Here is a 21,168-nt window from a genome sequence, read left to right as displayed (position 1 = left end):
CCAGGGGATCTTCCCAACTCAGGGATTGAACCCAGGTCTCCTGCATTACAGGTGGATTCTTTATCAGCTGAGCCACAAGGGAAGCCCAAGAATACTGGAGTGGGTGGCCTATTCCTTCTCCAGGGGATCTTCCCCACCCAGGAATCGAACCCGGGTCTCCTGTACTGCAGGCGGATTCTTTACTAACTGAGCTATCAGGGAAACCCATTTTTTTTGTCTCTAAATTTTCCCAAGGGGTTTATAGTGTTACCTTATTGGATACATAAGGTAACTGAGGTTTAGAGAGGGCAAATGCCTTGCTCAATCTTATACTGTCGGAAATTCTACAGGCCAGATTTGACTCAAGTCTTCTATACCCCCAAAAAAGTACACCTCATGCCAGGCCACAAGTGTCACATAACTGACCAATCTCTCTGAGGCCAGGTCCCTTTAAAAACAGAAGACACAATCAGCTGCAGCACACAGTTTATCCAGGTGCCTAGTTACCTGGATGCTCACTTACCACATTCAGCAGCATAATGATGCAGAAATTGATGCACACGGCAGTTCCTGTGGTTGCAACCTGAGAATTATTCCTGATTAACGCCCACTTAAAGGCTGCGAAAGTGCTGACAGTCACCACCCTGTAAATGACGATCCCGAACACAGCAGCGATCACCACGCAGATCTGGCAGGAAGACAGAGGACACCCAGTGAGCACAGTGGTGGAATGTTTCAGGGAGGGGCTCCCACCCCCAAGAAAATCCTCTAACAGGAAAAGGAGATAAGGTCATGGTGGTCCTGACTTGGGACACCATAACAAAAGGCACACTTTTCCTGTGGTTGATACTTCCTCTCATCTGTTTGTATGTTCTTTGTTATCCAAATAGAAAAACCATGTTACTTGAGAGTTGATAAACTGTTAGGCTACAGAATGACACTTTTTAAATCAGAATATTAGATTAAGCAAATGAACAAATAGTATGGAGATCATATCATGTTGCTCTTCTGTTTAAAGCTATTTCTTGGTTTCCTTTTAGGATAAAAGCAAAGCCCTTACAGTGGCCTGAAGAGTCTCTCCAGCCCCACTGTTTGTTTTTCCACTCCTTCCAAAGACTCTAGACCTTTCCTTATTGTTTCAAATAGGCTAAGCACCCTTAATCTTCCTTTGCCCAAAATGCTGACCCGCCCATTCCCCTGCCAAACACGACACACCCACATGTGCACCCATAGTCTACTTAATACCTATTCATTCTTCACATCTCAGCTCAAGAACTACTTCATAATTAATGCTTTTCATGAGCTCCCCACCCCTCCCCCCTCCTCAGGCTTTTTGTTGTTGTTGCTATATGGTACCAATGGCTTCCCAGATGGCTCAGTAGTAAAGAACCCACCTCCCAATGGAGGAGACAGAAGAGACATGGGTCTGATCCTTGGTTTGGGAAGATCCTGTGGAGGAGGGTAAACCCACTCCAGTTGCCTGGAGAATCCCAGGGACGGCGGAGCCTGGTGGGCTGCCGTCTATGGGGTCGCACAGAGTCGGACACGACTGAAGCGACTTAGCAGCAGCAGCAGCAGCTCTTTGAAAAGAGGAAAAAAGGAGGATCCTAACCATTCCTTCCTGTTCTAAAATGACATTTCTGACAAACTGCATATGTGTGGTTCAGTAACTGACAGGGTCAAAGTGGATCACAAAATGACTTCTTTTTAGGAAAAGCTAACAATCCAGCTTCAGATTAGTGTTTTGAAAACTGATATAACCATCAGCGAAATAAACATTAGGGAGTTAGAGCTGGCATTAAAAAACAGACTGATAAAACAAAAAAATCAGAGTTCCTTGAATATTATAAAGATGGGCATTGTTTCAATTACTATTTTCAGTTTTATACATCTATTTGTATAGCATATACTGGGTTATGGCAAAGAATGTATTTCTTATTATATGGGCATATGTAAAAAAGAAAGCTTGAACGACATTGCTGTAAGTTCCACCTCACAGTTTTAGTTCATTATGGCATAGACACATGGAAAGAACAGTAGTTAGAGAACCTGAGCTTTTGGCTATTTCCTGGCTAACCTGGGTGAGCCCCTTAACCTTCTGGAGTCTCAGTTACTCCACCTGTAAAATGGGATAGCAGTGTCATCCCTGATCATCATATAGAACTGTTGTGAGGTCTAAATATCAGAACGTGCAAAAAATGTATTTAAATACCTGATATGATTATTGTTCCCATGCTATCGGTTTGTATTTTATGAAACATAGTTGTGTAAAAAGAAAGATTCATACCATAAAAAATATTCCCGATGCAGAAACAATCAGTCGGCTGCATTTATCTGCAAATGCTTGATATGGCTCTGGCTTGCCTGAAATGGGATTCATCCGCTCTTTCTTGGAATACTTGGCTTCAAATTGGGGCCGTATTTCTTCCTAAAAAACAAGCAGACACATTTTTACATACTGAAGAGGTACTCGGACAAGAAGGAAAAAAAATCATTTTACCCCACAGGAAAACAGTCAACAAATGCCACAGTCATCACTCACTCAATGATATGCACTTGGAAACCCAGGTTTAAATGTCTGGAAATTGGCCACTTATTAAAGAAAATCTAAAGAATGATGATCTTCAATTATTATCACCATGGCTCTGTGATTTAGACTAATAGTTAAGTATCTCTATTATCTTATTAAACGGTACTTGAAGAAAGAAACTGAGAGTGAGAAAGGGACCAATTTGTCCCTGTCCCCAGTAGTTTGAAATAACTAACAAGCTTTTATTTATTACTGAGGAATGATATGAACACCAGGACAAAGGAAACTTCTGAAGGTTGAAATGTTCAGAATTCATTTTATGAGATATAATGGCAATATAATTCTTAGTTTTCTACAATTTTTAGTTTTTTGATTTAGGCAGCTAAAAACCTGGTGAATCTGTTTTTTAAATAAGCTCTTATAGGAGTCATTCACCCTTAACCAAAGATTTTAATGCATTCTTAATTGGTATTGAAAACAAGGTAAACGCCTTTCAAATCCAGTTAAAATCAAGGCTCCTCTAATTCTAAATCAAGCTGAGATTTTTATTTCATTGAGTTGAGCCCCATCCAATGTGAATGGCTTCTGACTAAAAGCAATTACAGGATTAGGAAAAGATAAGCAACAAAACGGTGTGCTGAAGTGGTTCTGCTTAATTAGGAACTTGGTTTATGTGAGTGTCTTGGAAGAGGCAGGAAAAGGAGCAGAAAATATGGTGCAAGGGAGACTTGAGTTAATTCAGGCAGAAACACTCAAGAGTTGGATGAAGGTACTGACAGAAAGCAAAGAAGGACCTGACAGGAGAGAAATTATGGAGGGTTTGGTAGGGGCCACCCTGTGCATGAGGAAAGGCAGCCTGACTCCCTCCACAGGATAAGCCTGACTCTGGCTTCACACAGATAATCAGGAAGGTCATGGGGAGAGACAGTTATAAACAGCCTCTGCCTCCTTTATTTCAGGTAGTTATAGGATATATCAGATCTAGAATGTTCTGCTTTGGGAAACTCAATTCATCAGGCTATAAGTGTCACCAAGGGTCACTAAGTTAATCATCCAGAAACTGAGGTCAATCATGGAGGCAGACCTGTCATCCTGGGTATAACAGGCTAAGTTTTGTCCCCATCCTACCTCCCAATTTGTAAGCTGAAGTCCTAACCCTCAGTATCTCAGAATGTGTATTTGGAGACAGGGTCCCTGCAGATGTAATTAAGTTAAAATGAAGTCATTAGGGTGAACCCCAATCCAACATGACTAGTGTCTTTGTAAGAAGAGCACATTCAGAGACATGCACAGAGAGAAGACCACGTGAAGACACAGGGAGTAGATGGCCATCGATGAGCCAAAGACAGAGACAGGGGACAGCTCCTTCCCTCATGGCTGTCAGAAGAAACCAGCCCCACCAATGATCTCAGATTGCTCACCCCCACACTGTGAGACAACTTCTACTGAGTAAGCCACCCAGTCAGTGGTGCTTTGTTATGGCAGCCCTAGCCAGGTCATACTCTGGGTTACCCCTGAAGGAGGCATGCAGCTCCTCTGGGTTCTTCTGCACAGCAAGCTGAGGGCCACAGGCTAGGAGTAACAGGCATTTTTACATTGAATCCCAAACAGAACTGGAACTGCACAGGGCTCCCGACCTGACCTCTACACAGGGGTGCTGAGTGAAAGCACAGTTCAGTGCTCCATGCGTTTTAACAGGGCTGGAAATCCAGATGGATCCAGGCTTACCAGACATACATTTACCCTAAAGGTACCCACATAGTGGGCCCACCACAAGAGCCAGTGGTGACTTCAGACTGGTTTAATCAAAGTTACTTAAATAATGCTACACTTGATAGCTGACGGGAGAATTTAGAAACATTTTTCTTTAGAAATGAAAAAAAAAAAACAATCCAAAGGTGAAGTAATTTGCCTTAGATGACACAGCTTCTTGGTGGTGACTTGGATACCTAGGAAAGAGCATTTTCCATCCCATGTGAAAGCTACTCCTATAAACACATGGAACAGAAACCAGAATAGCTCCACCCAGGAGGAAGTCTCGAACGCAGTCTTGCTGCAGTTGGTAGCCTTCAGAAACCTGGGCGGTCCCTTCCAACTCAGAAAACCACTTTTTGGAGAGTGAATGCTTATACAAGCCTGAGAGGGGCCTTAGCACAGGAACAAGGATTGCTGAAAATCCCAGTATATTGTCTATATTTAAAAACTACCCAAATATGTTCGTGGGCTTGAGGAGAAAAGGCATCCATCCACAAGGTATGATTTGAAGGAAAAAACACACCTCTCAAAAATATCTCCCCTACCAAGCCTATCCCAGGGATAAAATTCTCAGTTATGTTTATAGACGACTCCATTTAATTTATAAAAATACATATGTGTCTCTTGGAAGGAAAACGCCCATTAAGACCCATGAGCATCTCACATATGACTAGTGCATTGGATTTACTTGCACCTGCAGGCTCTCGGAGGACGGAACTCGGGAGAGGCAGGGGTGAGAGGAAGGAAAGACGAGTTCGGGCCTGGAGTGATTCTCAAGGGAAAGCAGGGTCTGAGAGACATACGATGACCAAACTCAGCATGAGACCTCAAGACTTTTGACATAAAGACCAAACACAGGAAAGGGCATGGTGTACTGGCCTGGAAGAGAGAGTAACATGCTGAAAAACTGAAGTCTGAGTGCCCGAGTTTACCTCTGCTGGACAGTTTTATCTAGCGGTGGCCCGGCTTTTAGCCACATCAACCAAAGAGCTTGCGTGAGTAGTGGATCCCCCTCAGTATTTACCGTGTGAGAATCCTTCTGAGCTGTCCAGGGTCCTGAAGACTTAGCCATTTCCTTGGAGAACTTCAGGAGGTCTGCTTTCAAGTGCCTAAAACTGTAAACTAATATTCTCCTTCTGACACAGTAAAGAGAATGGATAATATTTAAGGAAACTAAACAAATCTTACTGCCAATTCTTCTGATGCCTCTACATACAAGTGAAAAGCTTTACTTAGCCATGAACTTTTTCCTCCACTAAGAAATCAAAATGTATTTTTTAAAATTCTTCTGCTATGTTTTTATACTGCTTGAAATTTCCTGCAGAGACAGGTATAAAAATGCTTCATGAGTCAACCTGACTTCCATCACAGAGCAGAAAGTGAGGACTCAAGAGGGATTGTGTATTTCTTGATTATCTCCTTTTTTTTTTTTAAATTGTGGTAAATAATACAAACCTCCTCTTCTTCCCAGTCTATCAAATCCCAGTCATAAGCAATTACTGCTCTCCGTCTTTTCCAAAACTCCAGGAAAACTGTCGCTGGAACAAGCAGAGAAAGACAGACATTTTCAAATAAAACAATGCCTTGAACTGTGTCAATAGATAATGAAGCCATTGTAAAGAATGACAGCTGTTTGTGTAAGCATTCTTGAATATCAGAATTTCTAGCTAAACATCATTTAACAAAGATCATTTTCTGAGAATTACTAAGCCTGTGTCACACATAATGAAAACTCAAGAGATTTAAATTAAGCTGATTTGCAAGTCATGGCAGAACAGACTTATTAGAATGACAAAGCTTCTGTATTTCTAAGAATAGAGAAAACTAGGTTACCAATATCTTTCTAGCTGATAGAGTATTTAACAACTTATTGACCAGAGATGTATTAATACATCTTTTGTTACCTGAACGTTATTGACTGGAGACGTATCAATTATCGCTTATGTAACAAATTGCAGGAGAAGGAAATGGAAACCCACTCCAGTATTCTTTTGGAGAATCCCATGGACAGAGAAGCTGGCAGGCTACAGTCTGTGGGGTCGCAAGAGTCAGACACGACTTAGCAACTAAACTACTACTACTAACTAACTAACTACTACTACTACTACTACTAACTGCCAGCCACAGGCGTTAGTTTCTACAAAAATCCCCTGGTCAATAATGTGTTAAAAAGCGAGGGACAGAAAAGCAAAAACAAAACTTAGCAGTTCACATGTATTTAATTGGCAGTGATTTCTCGTTCCCCCTAATTCTCCTCTGGACAGATATCCTCACATTGAAGGCAAAAGTGTGTAAATTGTATTAAAAAACCTTTTCCAACCTGTTCCAACCTTTACCTTTACTACCCAGGTAAAGCTGATGGTGATTCTCATTTAGCCAAAGTAACTTTCTACTCAATTCAGTTTAAATATATCAACACAAACAAATTGCTGAGCATTATAAAATGACAGGTCAAAAAATGATCAAGACATATTCCTGTTGCCTAGGAAGTCACAAGCCAGAAGAGGGGACACATACACACATTCAACTCCCTCACTCAGAGGATGGCTGCAACTGAGAATCGCACAGAGACACCCTAGGAGAGGGAATTGTCAGATCCATCTCTACTGGGTCTTACTGTGTAGTCAGATTAGAAAAAGGGAAAATTATGTCAATGTCATATGTTTGGAATCAGTTGCATGGAGAAAAGTAAACATCCAAATGACTTCCTTCTTTTCTGCTCCCCTTTGCCCTCAGTTCAGTTCAGTCCCTCAGTCGTGTCCAACTCTTTGCGACCCCATGGACTTAGCATGCCAGGCTTCCTTGTCCATCACCAATCCCTGGAGCTTGCTCAAACTCATGTCCATCAAGTCGGTAATGCCATCCAACTATCTCATCCCCTGTCATCCCCTTCTCCTCCTGCCTTCAATCTTTCCCAGCATCTTTCCTCATTAGTGGAAAGAATCCTCATTAGTGGAAATATTCCTCATTATTGAGACATAGAACACATATTTAAAAATAAGTAAGTGGAAAGATATTATAGGGTAACAGTTAAGGGCTCTCTGGCTTGTGACTTGGACATTCCTAGACTTGAAATCCAGTTCAGATACAAGCTGTGCTACTACTGGTAAATTAATTAATGTTTCTAATTCTCAATATCCTGCTAAGCAAATGAAAGATGGCAATATAATCCCTATCCACAATGGCAAAATTCAAAATGCTCTAAAAGTTTGAAATTTTTCTCCCTAAGTCTGGCACAAATTCATCTTGTGGCAAGCTGTGACCTTGACTGAGGTGAGGCTACGCAAAGTCTTTATTGATCCATCTTAGACTAACAAGGGTGACCAAAGCATAAGTGCCTTGTAGGACAATATTGAGTGGTCTAATACATATAATTGGAATACTAGATAATATGATTCTGGAAAGTGTTCTAAAAATATGCAAGATCTATACACTGGAAATTATATAACATTGTTTAAATAAATTATGGAACAATTAAATAAATGAGCTAGATGACATTCATGGATAGAAATATTTGATATTAAGTCTTCAGTATTCCCAAATTGATTTACTGCTTCAACTCAACTGCAGTCAGATATTAGCATTTTAGAGGGGGTAGAAGTTGACAAGTTAACTCTACAATTTATATGGAAATACAAAGGGCCTAAAGTAGACCAAACAATTTAAAAAGAATAAGTTTTTGAGGCTTACTATTATGCTATAATAATCAAGAGAGGATGTTATTATATAAAAGTACATGTATAGATCAAACAGAAAAAATTCCAGGTTTAGACCCACACATGGTCAATTGATTTTCAACCAAAACACGGCAAGAAAATTCAAGAAAGAAAAGGATAATCTTACAGCAAGTAGTACAGAAAAAACTGGATACCCACATACACAAAAAATGGATTTGACCCAATATACAAAAATCATCTTGAGATAACTCATGGACCTAAATGTATGATCTAAAACTATAAGTTCTCTAGAAAAAAATATAGAAGAAAATCTTAGGAATCTTGAGTTGGCAAAGATTTCTTAAAAAGCACAGAATAAAAGAAAAAACTAATTTGGAGTACATTGGAAGTAAAAATTCTTACTTTTTAAAAGATACCATTAAGAACATATAAATTAAAATCACAAACTAGGAAAAATATTTGCAAACATATGTATGCTAAAGGACTTCTACCCAGACTAAATAACTGTTAAATATAAGAAGATAGTAACATATGGGCATTTGAACAAACACTTCAATAAAGATGTGTAGATTGCAAACAAGTTCATGGAAAGATGTTCAACATCAGTAGTCATCAGGGAAATGCAAATTAAAACCACAATGGGATAACACTATATATCCACTATGATGATAAAGACTATTAATTCCACGTGTTTGTAAGGATGTAGAACACCTGGAGCTCTCATATAATGCTGTTGGCAATGCAAAGTTGCATAGCTACAATTATTTTTTAATAAAGTTAGACATTCCCTTATTCTATGATCCGCAATGCCACTCTCAATTATTTTTCCAGGAGAAATAGATACAAAGATTTTTATGCAAAATGTGCAAAGAAGTTTATAACAGCCATTAGGTCTTAGATGAATAAAAGCTGGATTGAATCCAAATACTTATTAACATTTGGGTAAACAAATGAATAAAATGAATAAACAATTTTCAGTATACCTCAGGCAAGGGAATATTATTCTGTACTAAAAAGAATAAATTACAGACATATGCAACAACATGTATGAATCTCAACAGCATTAATCTTAGTGGAAGAAACAAAATACTAAATACTGCAAGATTCTATTTGTATGAAATTCTAGAACAGATGAAACTACAATGACAGAAAGCATGTTGGAGGTTGCCAAGGGGCTGACTTTAGAGGTATGAGTAAACTTTCTGGAGGGTTAAAATGTTTTATGTCATCATTATGGTGACAGTTACATGACTATATACAATTTGACATGACATTTCAAAATGTACACCTAAAATCACCGGATTTTATTTTATGTAAATTATACCTAACCAAAGTGGACAAAAACATTCCATGATTCTGTCACCCAGAGAAAACCACCATTAATATATTAGAAAACACCTTTGTTTAGCTCACAGAAAACATCTTGACCAGTGAATGACTGCAGGGAAGAGGAAATTAACACATTCCCCTCCAGAGTCGGAGAAGGAAATGGCAACCCACTCCAGCACTCTTGCCTGGAAAATCCTATGGACAGAGGAGCCTGGTAGGCTGCAGTCCATGGGTTCGCTAAGGGTCGGACACGACTGAGCGACTTCACTTTCACTTTTCCCTTTCATGCACTGGAGAAGGAAATGGCAACCCACTCCAGTATTCTTGCCTGGAGAATCCTAGGGACGGCGGAGCCTGGTGGGCTGCCATCTATAGGGTCGCACACAGTCGGACACGACTGAAGCGACTTAGCACTTAGCCTCGAGAGTCTGGCCAGAACCAGGAAATACCTGCAATGATGTATAGCCTCTTTTACTTTCCCTCCTCACTTCCCCTGTTTTGTTCTAAAAATGAAACTAGCTTCCAAACCCAGGCAAGATAGTTCTTTAAGACATTAGTCCACTATCTTCCCAATCTGCTGGCTTTTCAAATCAAGTTGCTGTGCTGTGCTTAGTCGTTCAGTCATGTTCAACTCTTTGCGACCCCACTGACTGCAGCCCACCAGGCTCCTCTGTCTGTGGGGATTCTCCAGGCAAGAATACTGGAGTGAGTTGCCATGCTCTCTTCCAGAGGAATCTTCCCAATCCAGGCATCAAACCTGGTCTCCCGCATTGCAAGTGGATTCTTTACTGTCTGAGCCATGAGGGAAGCCCAAGAATACTGGAGTGGGTAGTCTATCGCTTCTCTAGGGGATCTTCCCAAACCAGGAATCGAACTGGGGTCTCCTGCAGTGCAGGCGGATTTTTTACTAGCTGAGCTACCAGGGAAGCCCAAAGTCGCTATTTTTACCCCAAAACCTCATCTCTCAATTTAATGGCCTGTTGAGCAGTGAGCAGTAGGAGGTTGGACACAGTAACACTCACATACCCGAAATCACACTTTATTTGTACACTTTGCATCCTAAAGAAAACTTAAATACAGTTTTGTGTTATGTTATTATGTGCTTTGAAAGAATTTTTAATGGCTACTTACAATTTCTTTAACCATTCCATTGTTGTATATTTAGATTATTTTCAGTTTTTGCCTAATATAAACAACTTAAAGCAAGGAAAACATATTTATTTATAATGTTTTTATTCTGTAATTAAGATCTCTGATACCCAATTCTGCATAAAATTTTGAGCACTAGAACAACCTTCTAAGTGGCTACCTGCTACTTATTGGTCCCCACTTTTACCCCTTCCACTGTTGCCACAATTGCTTTCCAAACACAACTGATGATGTCACGTCCAAGTTTACAACTTCAGTTGGCTTTCTATTGCCTACAGGGTGAAGCCATGGTTCTTTGTTGTGGTATAGATGTTCTGTGATAAGCAGGATTCAGGCTTCAACATGCACTGTTATAATAGTTGAATTGTGTCCTCCCTGGCAAAAATATTTTTATGTCTCAAACCCCAACCTCAGAATGTCACTTTCTTCAGAAATAAAGTAACTAAAGATTAATTAGTTGAGTTCATCCTGGAGTAAGGTGGGCCCTTAACTGAATATGACTGGTGTCCTTATATAAGAATACTGCCATGTGAAGACACAGGGAGAATGCAGGTGAAGATGGGGGCAGAGATTGGCGTGATGTGTCAACAAGCCAAGGAGTGCCAAAGATCACTGGCCATCACAAGGATCTAAGAGAAAGGCATGGAAACAGGTTTCCCCTCAGAGCCTCCCAAAGGAACCCTCCTTGCTCACACCTTGATTTTGGACATCTCGCCTCCAGAACTGTAAAAGAATAAATTTCTGTTGTTTTAAGCCACCTAGTTTTGTGGCATGTTATTACAGCACCCTTAGGAAACTAAGATAAATTCTATGTCCCTAGAACATAGAGTGTTCAAGCATTCCTTTTCAAAGTTTTGTCCACACTGTTTTCAGCTCAGAATGTTATTCAAAATTTTCCCTGACTCCACTCCTTTGCCTGGCAAATTTAAGACTTGGTTCTAACATCTCTCCTTGGGTGAAACTTTTTCTCCTTCTCCTTTTTGCCTCAGGAAGTTGGCTGCATGGACCTTCACTGTCCCTTCATAAATCGGACTTAATGCCCAGTATTATAATTACCAACTTTTGAAAGCACAGATCACATCTTATTCATTTTTTAGGGTAAACCCAGTGCCAAGAGACAGAGAGTATACACTGTCTGCTGAGTAATGAAATCTTATAACAGCCTATAGAAGGTGCATGCCACCATGGACATACTTTGGTACAATTCTGAGTTTGGCAGATTCAGTTCAGTTCAGTTGCTCAGTCATGTCCGACTCTTTGTGACTCCATGGACTGCAGCATGCCAGGTTTCCCTGTCCATCACTGACTCCTGGAGCTTGCTCAAACTCGTATCCATCAAGTCGATGATACCATCCAGTTGTCTCACCATCTTTTGTCCCCTTCTTCTCCTACCTTCAATTCTTCTCAACATCAGGGTCTTTTCTAATGAGTCTGTTTTTCACAGTTCAGTTCAGTTCAGTCGTTCAGTCATGTCCGACTCTTTGCAATCCCATGGACTGCAGCATGCCAGGCTTCCCTGTCCAACACCAACTCCCAGAGTTTACTCAAACTCATGTCCATTGAGTTGGTGATGCCATCCAACCATCTCATCCTCTGTCATCCCCTTCTCCTCCCGCCTTCAATCTTCCTCAGCATCAGGGCCTTTTCAAATGAGTCAGTTCTTCGCATTAGGTGGCCAAAGTATTGGAGTTTCAGCTTCAGCATCAGTCCTTCCAATGAATATTCAGGACTGATTTCCTTTAGGATGGACTGGCTGGATCTCCTTGCAGTCCAAAGGACTCTCAAGAGTCTTCTCCAACACCACTGTTCAAAAACATCAATTCTTCGGCACTCAGCTTTCTTTATAGTCCAGCTCTCACATCCATACATGACTACTGGAAAAACCATAGCTTTGACTAGATGGACCTTTGTCGGCAAAGTGATGTCTCTGCTTTTTAATATGCTGTCTAGGTTGGTCATAGCTTTTCTTCCAAGGAGCAAGCGTCTTTTAATTTCATGGCCGCAGTCACCATCTGCAGTGATTTTGGAGCCCAAGAAAATAAAGATTACATCTGGTTTAAATTCCAGACTCTGTCACTCACCAGCTGCTAGGTAATCTTGGGTCAAGTTACATAAACATAACCTCTCTGAGCCTCAATATCTTCATCTATAAGAGGGAAATATTAATTTCTTTCTGGTGGGTTATAAGAAATTGATGACATGTCATATGTGACTGTACTTATGTACCTAATAGGCATTTAGCAAATGTATACCTTTCTTTTTCTGAATATATAATCACCAGTTTTTGTTGGGTGATATAAGATTATAAAAAGTAAAATTAGTGTAAATATCTAAAAACAAAGACAAATTATAAAATTTATGTAAAAAAATGAGACATACTTCATTCATCAATCACTGATGAGACCATATACAGAATCTTTGAATTTGCATTTAAACAACCACAAACTTTTAATTTTGATTGGAAAGCTCTGAGGATCTTGATTTGTTTGTTTACTGGGGATAATTTAATTTTTGGCAACGCTGAAAGAGGAAGAAAGAAACAACAGAGGAAGGAGAACAAAACGAGAACAGAAGGAGATAATGTGCTTCCTGGCAAATCTCTGCCAGTATCAAACTCTCCAACTACTCATTTTATTTTCCCCTGGGAGAGAGCTAATTTAATCCATAAATGTTCTGGTCCCTGAATCTTTCTAAACCACTCTGATTCAAGCCCAGAGCCCTAGGCTCATAGTATACTGGGTTGGCCAAAAAGTTCATTCAGGTTTTCTGTAAGCGCTTACTAAAAACCCAAACAAACTTTTTGGCCAATCTAATACCTCTTGGGGCCCCAGGAGGCCCTACCATCACACACATACAAACAAGGACAAAGGTGGTAGAGAGCTCTGTCAAGATCTCTAACCCCACACAAAGGCCCTCCCAGGTGCTACAGATGGTTTCCAAATGGAACCTTATTGTTTCTCTGGTGAACACAAAGCAAAAGTCAACAAAGCAAACACATCAACTTCATCCCTTCCGAGGGCTTGTAAACCACTTACATCTGTTCGTGTCATCTCCATATCCAGCAATTTCCCGAAAATAAAGTGCATGTGTTTTCCTAAATGTTGTAACCTGTCAATCGTAACGGATGGTCCTGAGACCATTAAACCAAGCTTGGTTAGAACTGACACACTTTTACAGAACACTGTCGTCACAAAGTGGCATTTATAGTGGGCTCAGGATGAGTGTAACAGTGCTTTATCTTAAAATTCAGCTCTTTGAAGCAGAAGCAAACAGGATTACAGACAGCATTTGATCCTCGTGGTGGAGTGGAGGAGCTAAGCTTGTCCAGCCTTACCACTTTCTATTGCCCAATTTTCTCATCTATCACATGGGAATAGTGACAGTCCCTTTGTCAAAAGTTGCTCTACAGATTAACTGAAATGATGCTGTACAAAGCTTAGCACAGTGTCCAGCATGCAGTAAGCCCTTAATAAGGCCTTGTGTTATTGTAACTGTTACTATTATTGGCTAGTGTAGATGTCTGCAAGAGGCAAAGTCCTATCTACAAAGAAACACCTGGAGTAAATCATTCTTTTTCTCAAACTAGCTTACTTCTGGGAACAATACAGGATTTAAACAGTAAGTTGTCAGTGAAGACAAAGCGATTCAGAAAATGAATTATTCCAGGCTTGACTTGCCTGGAGTGGCCCCAAAATGTTCCCTTGTGCTCAATGGTTATTACACAACATCTATCAGATTCTTAATGAATACCCTCCAACACACAAGTGCTGTCAGATCTCCAGCCCATCTACTTGCAACCTCCATGCTTCAGGCTTCGCTTCAGTCCACTGAGGTTGGCAGAGATAAAATAATAAAATCTATCCGTTATCCCCAGTATAAAATGTTCCAACTTCCAAGGAAGGAATGCCATCCCCTTTATCATGGTGGTACTAGGTGAGGGGTGGTGATGACAACCTCTACCTTATAGACAATTATCATTCTACCAGAATTTTACTTCTGGGTAACTGTGGCAGAAGAAAATATGATTTCAGTCTAAGTGTATGTTAAATTGATGGAACACTGAAGTGGGCAAGGGAGTTTTAGGCATTAATTCTTCCAGAACACTACTCTCTCTCCAGAAGTGTTAACTCATTACACAGTAGACCAGTAGTCCAAAGCAGAGCTTCCCCATATGTGTGCCAGGAATGGATTATAGGTTTGCAAGAGGTACTAATCCCATCAGTTTGGGAGGTGACTAGGTCTAGGATGCTTACAGCAGTATTATCCCTGGCCACAAGCAGGCTCCTTCATGGCATTAGCATATTGTACAAGTATTATCATTTTCTACATGTCATGACTTGAAAAAGTTTGGAAACTATTGGTTTAGGAAATGAGTACATTTTTCAGTCTCCTCATTTGTAACCATGGCAAAACTGCAGTACTGGATGGCTTACTTATATTTCATGATCATGGTTACCAATACATTCTAGAAAAGCCAGATACACATTCTTGACCTGAGAGGTCATTCCTGTAACCAAAACTCTATTATGGTTAGCTTCCATTGTTTGCAAGAGATATAGTAATGGGTAGCACAAACCGTGAGGGCTTTTGCAAGGCCCACCAAAGGAGGCAGAAATCCAACGGGAATTAAAAGACTGGACCTATTCAGACAGGATATGGAAGCCAGCAGCTTGAGAGATTATAGACATAAGAGACCCTGGGGCTTCACCCTGATATTCTACATGACTTGGCTACATTCTCTCTGCTTCTCTTTGGGGGATTGTCTTGCATTTTCTCCCAGTTGGCTACCAGCTGGTTTCTGTGCCCTCTATTCTAATTTTCTTCCACTAGTTCTTTGTTTCTGCTTATTTCTAGGTTCTGATCGGTCTTAACTTCAGTCTGCTCGGAATTCCTCCCGGTCCTCACTGCTACCGGCTATCAGTCTCTCTCCCTTCCTCCCTCTCTGCATCGTTCAGTGTCAGTTTGGGGGATTGTCTTGCATTTTCTCCCAGTTGGCTACCAGCTGGTTTCTGTGCCCTCTATTCTAATTTTCTTCCACTAGTTCTTTGTTTCTGCTTATTTCTAGGTTCTGATCGGTCTTAACTTCAGTCTGCTCGGAATTCCTCCCGGTCCTCACTGCTACCGGCTATCAGTCTCTCTCCCTTCCTCCCTCTCTGCATCGTTCAGTGTCAGTTTCCGCTACTCACTCCCGGTGTCCTTCCACATTCTCCAAGTCCCATTCTTAAGACTAAGACTCTGGGTGGCACTGCCAGTTCCTGTTGGGCCAGAACCTCAGAACTTCTCCCGGGCCACTTTCACCAACCTATGGTTTGACTGTTCCTGCGACAAACACCCGCTGGGTGAGAGGAACTGGTATCACAGGGTTCAAAAATGTCCCTTCAACAGAGCTGTGGTGGGTGGGACAATTTTCTTTTGAAGCGCTTGAGATAAAGAGGACATAAGATACATCGGACAAGCCCCCTAAAGAGAACAAGGGTTTATATTTCTACTTGTCAGAGAGAACATTTAAACATATTCATTGTCTCATAAAGAAATTCTTTTGGTGGGACTTCCCTGGTGGTCCAGTGGTTAGGAATCTGCCTTGCAATGCAGGGGATGCGGGCTTGATCTCTGGCTGGGGAACTTAGATTCCACATGCCTCGGGGCAACTAAGCCCACATACCACAACTACAAAGTCCATGCTCCACAACATCCCATATGACGCAATGAAGATCCCATGTGCCGCAACTAAGATCAACACAACCAAATAAGTATTTTTTAAAAGATAAATTCTTCTGGTAATTTTCTTCTCTTTTCTTTCTTTTCCTCCAGTCCATCCATTTCTCCATCCATTCATCCATCCAATAAACATTCATCTCTCTGTCTTTAAAAGAAATGTATAAGGACTCCCATGACCATAATGGTCCTTGTGGACCATAAACCTATGAGAAAAATTGTGTACGCAAATTATTATTAGTGCCCAAAGAATGGGCATAAACCAAATGCTATGAAAGTTCAAAGGAGGAAGACACTTTCTGGCTGGTGAAGATGCCATTTCAGCTGGGCCTTGAAAGTTGGCAAAGATTCTAGACATAAGGAATAACATGAACCTAAGCCTTGAGTGAGTAGAGTTCAATAACCTCAAAATTCAGATTTCTGGCCTTTTATGTTCTAGAAGAAATGCATAAATGCTGTAAAAAGCATTCAAACCAAATTGAAAATATATAGTGTAAAAGGTCTCTCCTCACTGTTCACTTACCCTTCCATGAAAGATAACCTCCTCTCCAAAGGTAACCATCACTACTCATCATTTACTACGAATTTGTCCAGACTTTTATATATGATCAAATTAAAGCTCTATAATTATTTCACTAGGAAGATACATCAAGGCTGTATATTGTCACCCTGCTTATTTAACTTATATGCAGAGTACATCATGAGAAATGCCAGGCTGGATGAAGCACAAGCTGGAATCAAGATTGCCAGGAGAAATATATTGAACCTCAGATATGCAGATGACACCACCCTTATGGTAGAAAGCAAAGAAGAACTAAAGAGCCCTTGATGAAAGAGGAGAGTGAAAAAGTTGGCTTAAAACTCAACATGCAGAAAACAAAGATCATGGCATCCAGTGCCATCACTTCATGGCAAGTAGATGGGGAAACAATGGAAACAGTGAGAGACTATTTTTCTGGGCTCCAAAATCACTGTAGATGATGACTGCAGCCATGAAATTAAAAGATGCTTGCTCCTTGGAAGAAAAACTATGACAACCTAGACAGCATATTAAAAAGCAGAGATGTTACTTTGCTAACAAAGGTCCGTCTCTTCAAGGCTATGGTTTTTCCAGTAGTCATGTATGGATGTGAGAGGTGGACTATAAAGAAAGCTGAGTGCCAAAGAATTGATGCTTTTGAACTGTGGTGTTGGAGAAGACTCTTGAGAGTCCCTTGGATCACAACGAGATCCAACCAGTCCATCATAAAGGAAATCAGTCCTGAATATTCATTGGAAGGACTGATGCTGAAGCTGAAACTCCAATACTTTGGCCATCTGATGCAAAGAACTGACTCACTGGAAAAGACCCTGATGCTGGGCAAGACGCAGGCAGGAGGAGAAGGGGACGACAGAGGATGAGATGGTTGGATGGCATCACCAACTCAATGGATATGAGTGTGAGCAAGCTCTGGGAGTTGGTGATGGACAGGGAAGCCTGGCATGCTGCAGTCTATGGGGTTGCAGAGTCAGACATGACTGAGCAACTGAAATGAACTGTACTGAGGAAGATATTATTAAACCCAAAAGTGGGTGAAGTAACTCTTTGGGCTAAATAATTCTTTCAGTGAATGTTCCATCATACCTTGTTATTATACGGCTATTGGCTTGAAATGATTTAAAAGGACTCAATTCAGCATTGCAAGTAGCTCTTGTTTATAAGGAGTCATTTTGACCAGAACTGGAAGAATGCTAGAGGTGAGTATTCACACACTTGTCAGATGAAAATATTCCACTCACAATAGAAAGTCCCATATACACTGAGATGCGTAATCAGGTCTTAGCCATCAGACCTTTTGGTATACTATAAGCTTTACTTTTGTCTCCAACAGAAGGTGAATTTTACTCCAATGATGGAATGCTGATGAAATTGTTGGAAGGCTTAAGAGAAATAAGACATGTTGTCCTGTAAAACATCACCTTAAAAATAAACCAAATGAATTATTTATCAACTTGTGTCTAACAGAACAGCCAAACTGAATTTACTTATGCTTCTTCCTCTCATATCCAAAATCAGATTTTAAAGGAACATATCATAGAGCAAATGATGGGAACTCAAGTCATACAAATGTAGAACACTTACCCCAGACTGCCATGAAAACAGCAAAGAAAACAGTGGCTCCATTGTCAAAAAGGTGGGTTACCTGGGAACATGAATCACAGTTAAACTAATATCTTATATACAATATTCCAATTCACATTTTTCACATTCTGGAAAAATAGCTCTGATGATGCAATGAATTTTAAAGGGTTTCTTTGGGGGACATTCCTTTTAGGTCATAAGGAAGTTTTTTTTTTTTTTCAAACTGTGAAATAGTTTGGATATGGAAAATAGAATTTGCTCCGTTTATGTGAGTATCACTTAGTTGAGCATGGATCAGCAGCCCCAGTGGTGCTATTAAGAGTGTGAGGGCAGGATGATATGGGAGAATGGCATTGAAGCATGTAAATTATCATATGTGAAACGAATCACCAGTCCAGGTTCGATGCATGATACAGGGTGCTCTGGGCTGGTGCACAGGGATGACCCAGAGGGGTGGGATGGGGAGGGAGGTGGGAGGGGGGTTCTGGAAGGGGAACGCATGTACACCCATGGCGGATTCATGTCAATGTATGGCAAAACTAATATTGTAAAGTAAAAAATAGATAAATAAATAAATTAATAAAAAAAAAGAATTTCCTTTTGTACGTTATAAAAACTAACACACATCTACATAGGATAGATTCGTATTTAAGACTGGTAGGTATTCATGTTGCTGCTGTAAAGGTCTCTGATTTTCCAAGCACTTGTTTTAATGCCTCATTTATTCTCTTTGAAAACATGTCTGTTTTGTGTGTATAGTTTTGAACAAACATTTTCTGGGCTGCCTTCTCGACTTCAGCACTGTAAAGAAGAGCAACCCATTAACACAAACCACTTCTACCTTTATTAAAACCTCAGGTAATCACTACATTTACCTCTTATTCATAACACAGAGACAGCTAGCAAATGCTTTATTGCTAGAATAATACATTTTATTGCAATCACCATGGCAGAAAGTAAAAATACCTATTTTTGCTGCAAAACTGCCGAGCTCATTTCCGCCTTCAGGATAGATCACACTAGTGTCAAGCCAGATTGAAATGATGACTGATATGTTCATAAAACATAACCTTTTTTTGGTGCTTTATAGCTCTCTATAAAGTATACTTTACTATCCCTTGGAGAACATGCCAAGTATAAGCAGGTCTTTTCCTATTATATCAGAGTACAAAATATTTCAAAAATTTCCACAAGTTTATGACTTATTTCTTTCAACATAGGAGAGATGGGCAGCATTTAAATACTTAGTGTGAGACAAGTCTAAAGCCAATTTATTTTGATCCTAGGAGGAGTGTTATGCTGTGTACATCAGGTGGTCAGCATCAAATCAAGCCTGAAAGTCCTAGTGGTAGGTGGTTAGTTTGTGCCCCTTACTAGGGTATTCTGTGGTGGAAACTCCCTGCACCATCAGGGAACATTCTGGAATGGACTGTGGTTGTCACTGTTTTGGGCTGTGTGGATCAGCTTTCCTCCTCCTCTGGGTAACAGATCTCTCTCATGTAGGTCACTAGGAGTCACGTGGCTCAAATACAGCCCATAGGAATCCTTCCCTGGGATTGGTATGCAAACAGTTGGAGAGACATGTTTTCCAGCTGCAGTTACCAATCTGGAAATATGTTTATCAGGGTGAATGAATAGGAACGTCCAGTCCTTCCTAAGATGGTGAGCTAGGATAAGCTGATGGCTCCCTCTGCCAAAATCAAAGTCAGAGAACCAGGATAGTCGATTTCAGGAATTGACAGAACAAAAACACACAAACAAAGAGCCTGAGAAATGCTGGGGGAGTTAGAAGGTTGCTTTAATGTGTGTGTGTGTGTGTGTGTGTGTGTGTGTGTGTGTACACGCGCATGCGTGTGTGAGATGGTGGGGGTGGAGGTGGTTCCCAAGCAGAGTGAGAACACAGGATAGAGAAATACGTAAGTTCCATTCTAGCCCCTACCTCAGTGGTCACTGGAAAATTAGTTTCCCCTCCCTCAGCAATCAACTACAGCAGGTCAAACCATGACTGCAGGTGTTCGTGGGGAAGACAGGGATGCTCAGAGTCCTGTTTTGTTGGAGAAATGAGGGATGTAGGTGCAGCCTGGCCATTTGGCCTCAGGCTTTCACTTCTCAGTGCTTTCCCTCTTAAACCTCAGGGATGGTTGGTTACAGTCAAGGGGGAGAGCCTTCTCCCAATTCTGCTTTGTTCTAAGCAGGCCTAAAAATGAAACTGGCCAGAAAATTCCTACACTCAGTGGTGCCTGGGACACACTGTTCTCTTCTCTTTGTAAACTCACCAGGACTGACCTGGCTTCTGACCCTCACCCTAAGTGACTGATACTTCATGGGACCAGCACTCATGGGCTAAAATAACAGGATATCTGGGGAGGTCAACTGCCTCCAAAAAACTCCAAACTAGGCAATATACACTTTGTGAAACAGACATTGATGAAATCTGAGTACTCTGAACTATTCATGATGCTCCTTTTAAGGAATTATTATAGCTCCCCTAAAAAAAGAATTTTATTCAGGGCAGATGTTTCACATAACAAACACCCCCAAGCAAAAAATAACTGGACTCTAAGATTCCTCAAAAGCGGGATTTTTACACCTGAGTTATTTGTGCTTTGCTCACAATCTTTAAAAAAAATTATATTACTGAACAAAGTCTTCTGATTCTCAGCACCACCTCTCAAGCTCACTCTACTGAATTTGTCCTCATCCAGGCAGGTCTATCTGCGTGTTCACCAAAGGAAGGGAGAGTATTTGGTGCTTTTTTGGATCTTTGTAGCACATTCTAAGAGCCCAGATCTTTTTAAAATCACAGCTGGCTGCTTATCCTCCCACCAGACTGGCCACCTGCAGGGCTAGAGACAGCATGAATGGGCAGGCGGGCTCCTGGGCTGCTGATCAAATGTTCCTACACTTAAACT

General features: G+C 40.7%; 1 protein-coding gene across 20 annotated transcripts in view; it reads right to left on the bottom strand.

Moving 5' to 3' along the window:
* The window catches only part of ANO4 (anoctamin 4), a 419,392-nt gene that overhangs the window by 57,963 nt on the left and 340,261 nt on the right, over positions 1-21,168 (bottom strand). For all 20 annotated transcript variants that reach the window (XM_081595414.1, XM_081595415.1, XM_081595416.1 and 17 more), the window contains 4 exons: positions 18,257-18,317; positions 5,720-5,802; positions 2,267-2,407; positions 503-667 (listed from right to left, as the gene is read on the bottom strand). In XM_081595414.1, the coding sequence (XP_081451540.1) occupies positions 503-667; positions 2,267-2,407; positions 5,720-5,802; positions 18,257-18,317 (450 nt within the window). The remainder of the gene's footprint in view (positions 1-502; positions 668-2,266; positions 2,408-5,719; positions 5,803-18,256; positions 18,318-21,168) is intronic.

The sequence above is a fragment of the Giraffa tippelskirchi genome, chromosome 4 (genome assembly GCF_054371585.1).
Source record: "Giraffa tippelskirchi isolate mGirTip1 chromosome 4, T2T-mGirTip1v1.2.pri, whole genome shotgun sequence".
Taxonomy (NCBI): Eukaryota; Metazoa; Chordata; class Mammalia; order Artiodactyla; family Giraffidae; genus Giraffa; species Giraffa tippelskirchi.
The sequence above is the reverse complement of the archived record's forward strand: the minus strand, read 5'-3'. Positions and strand labels throughout refer to the sequence as shown.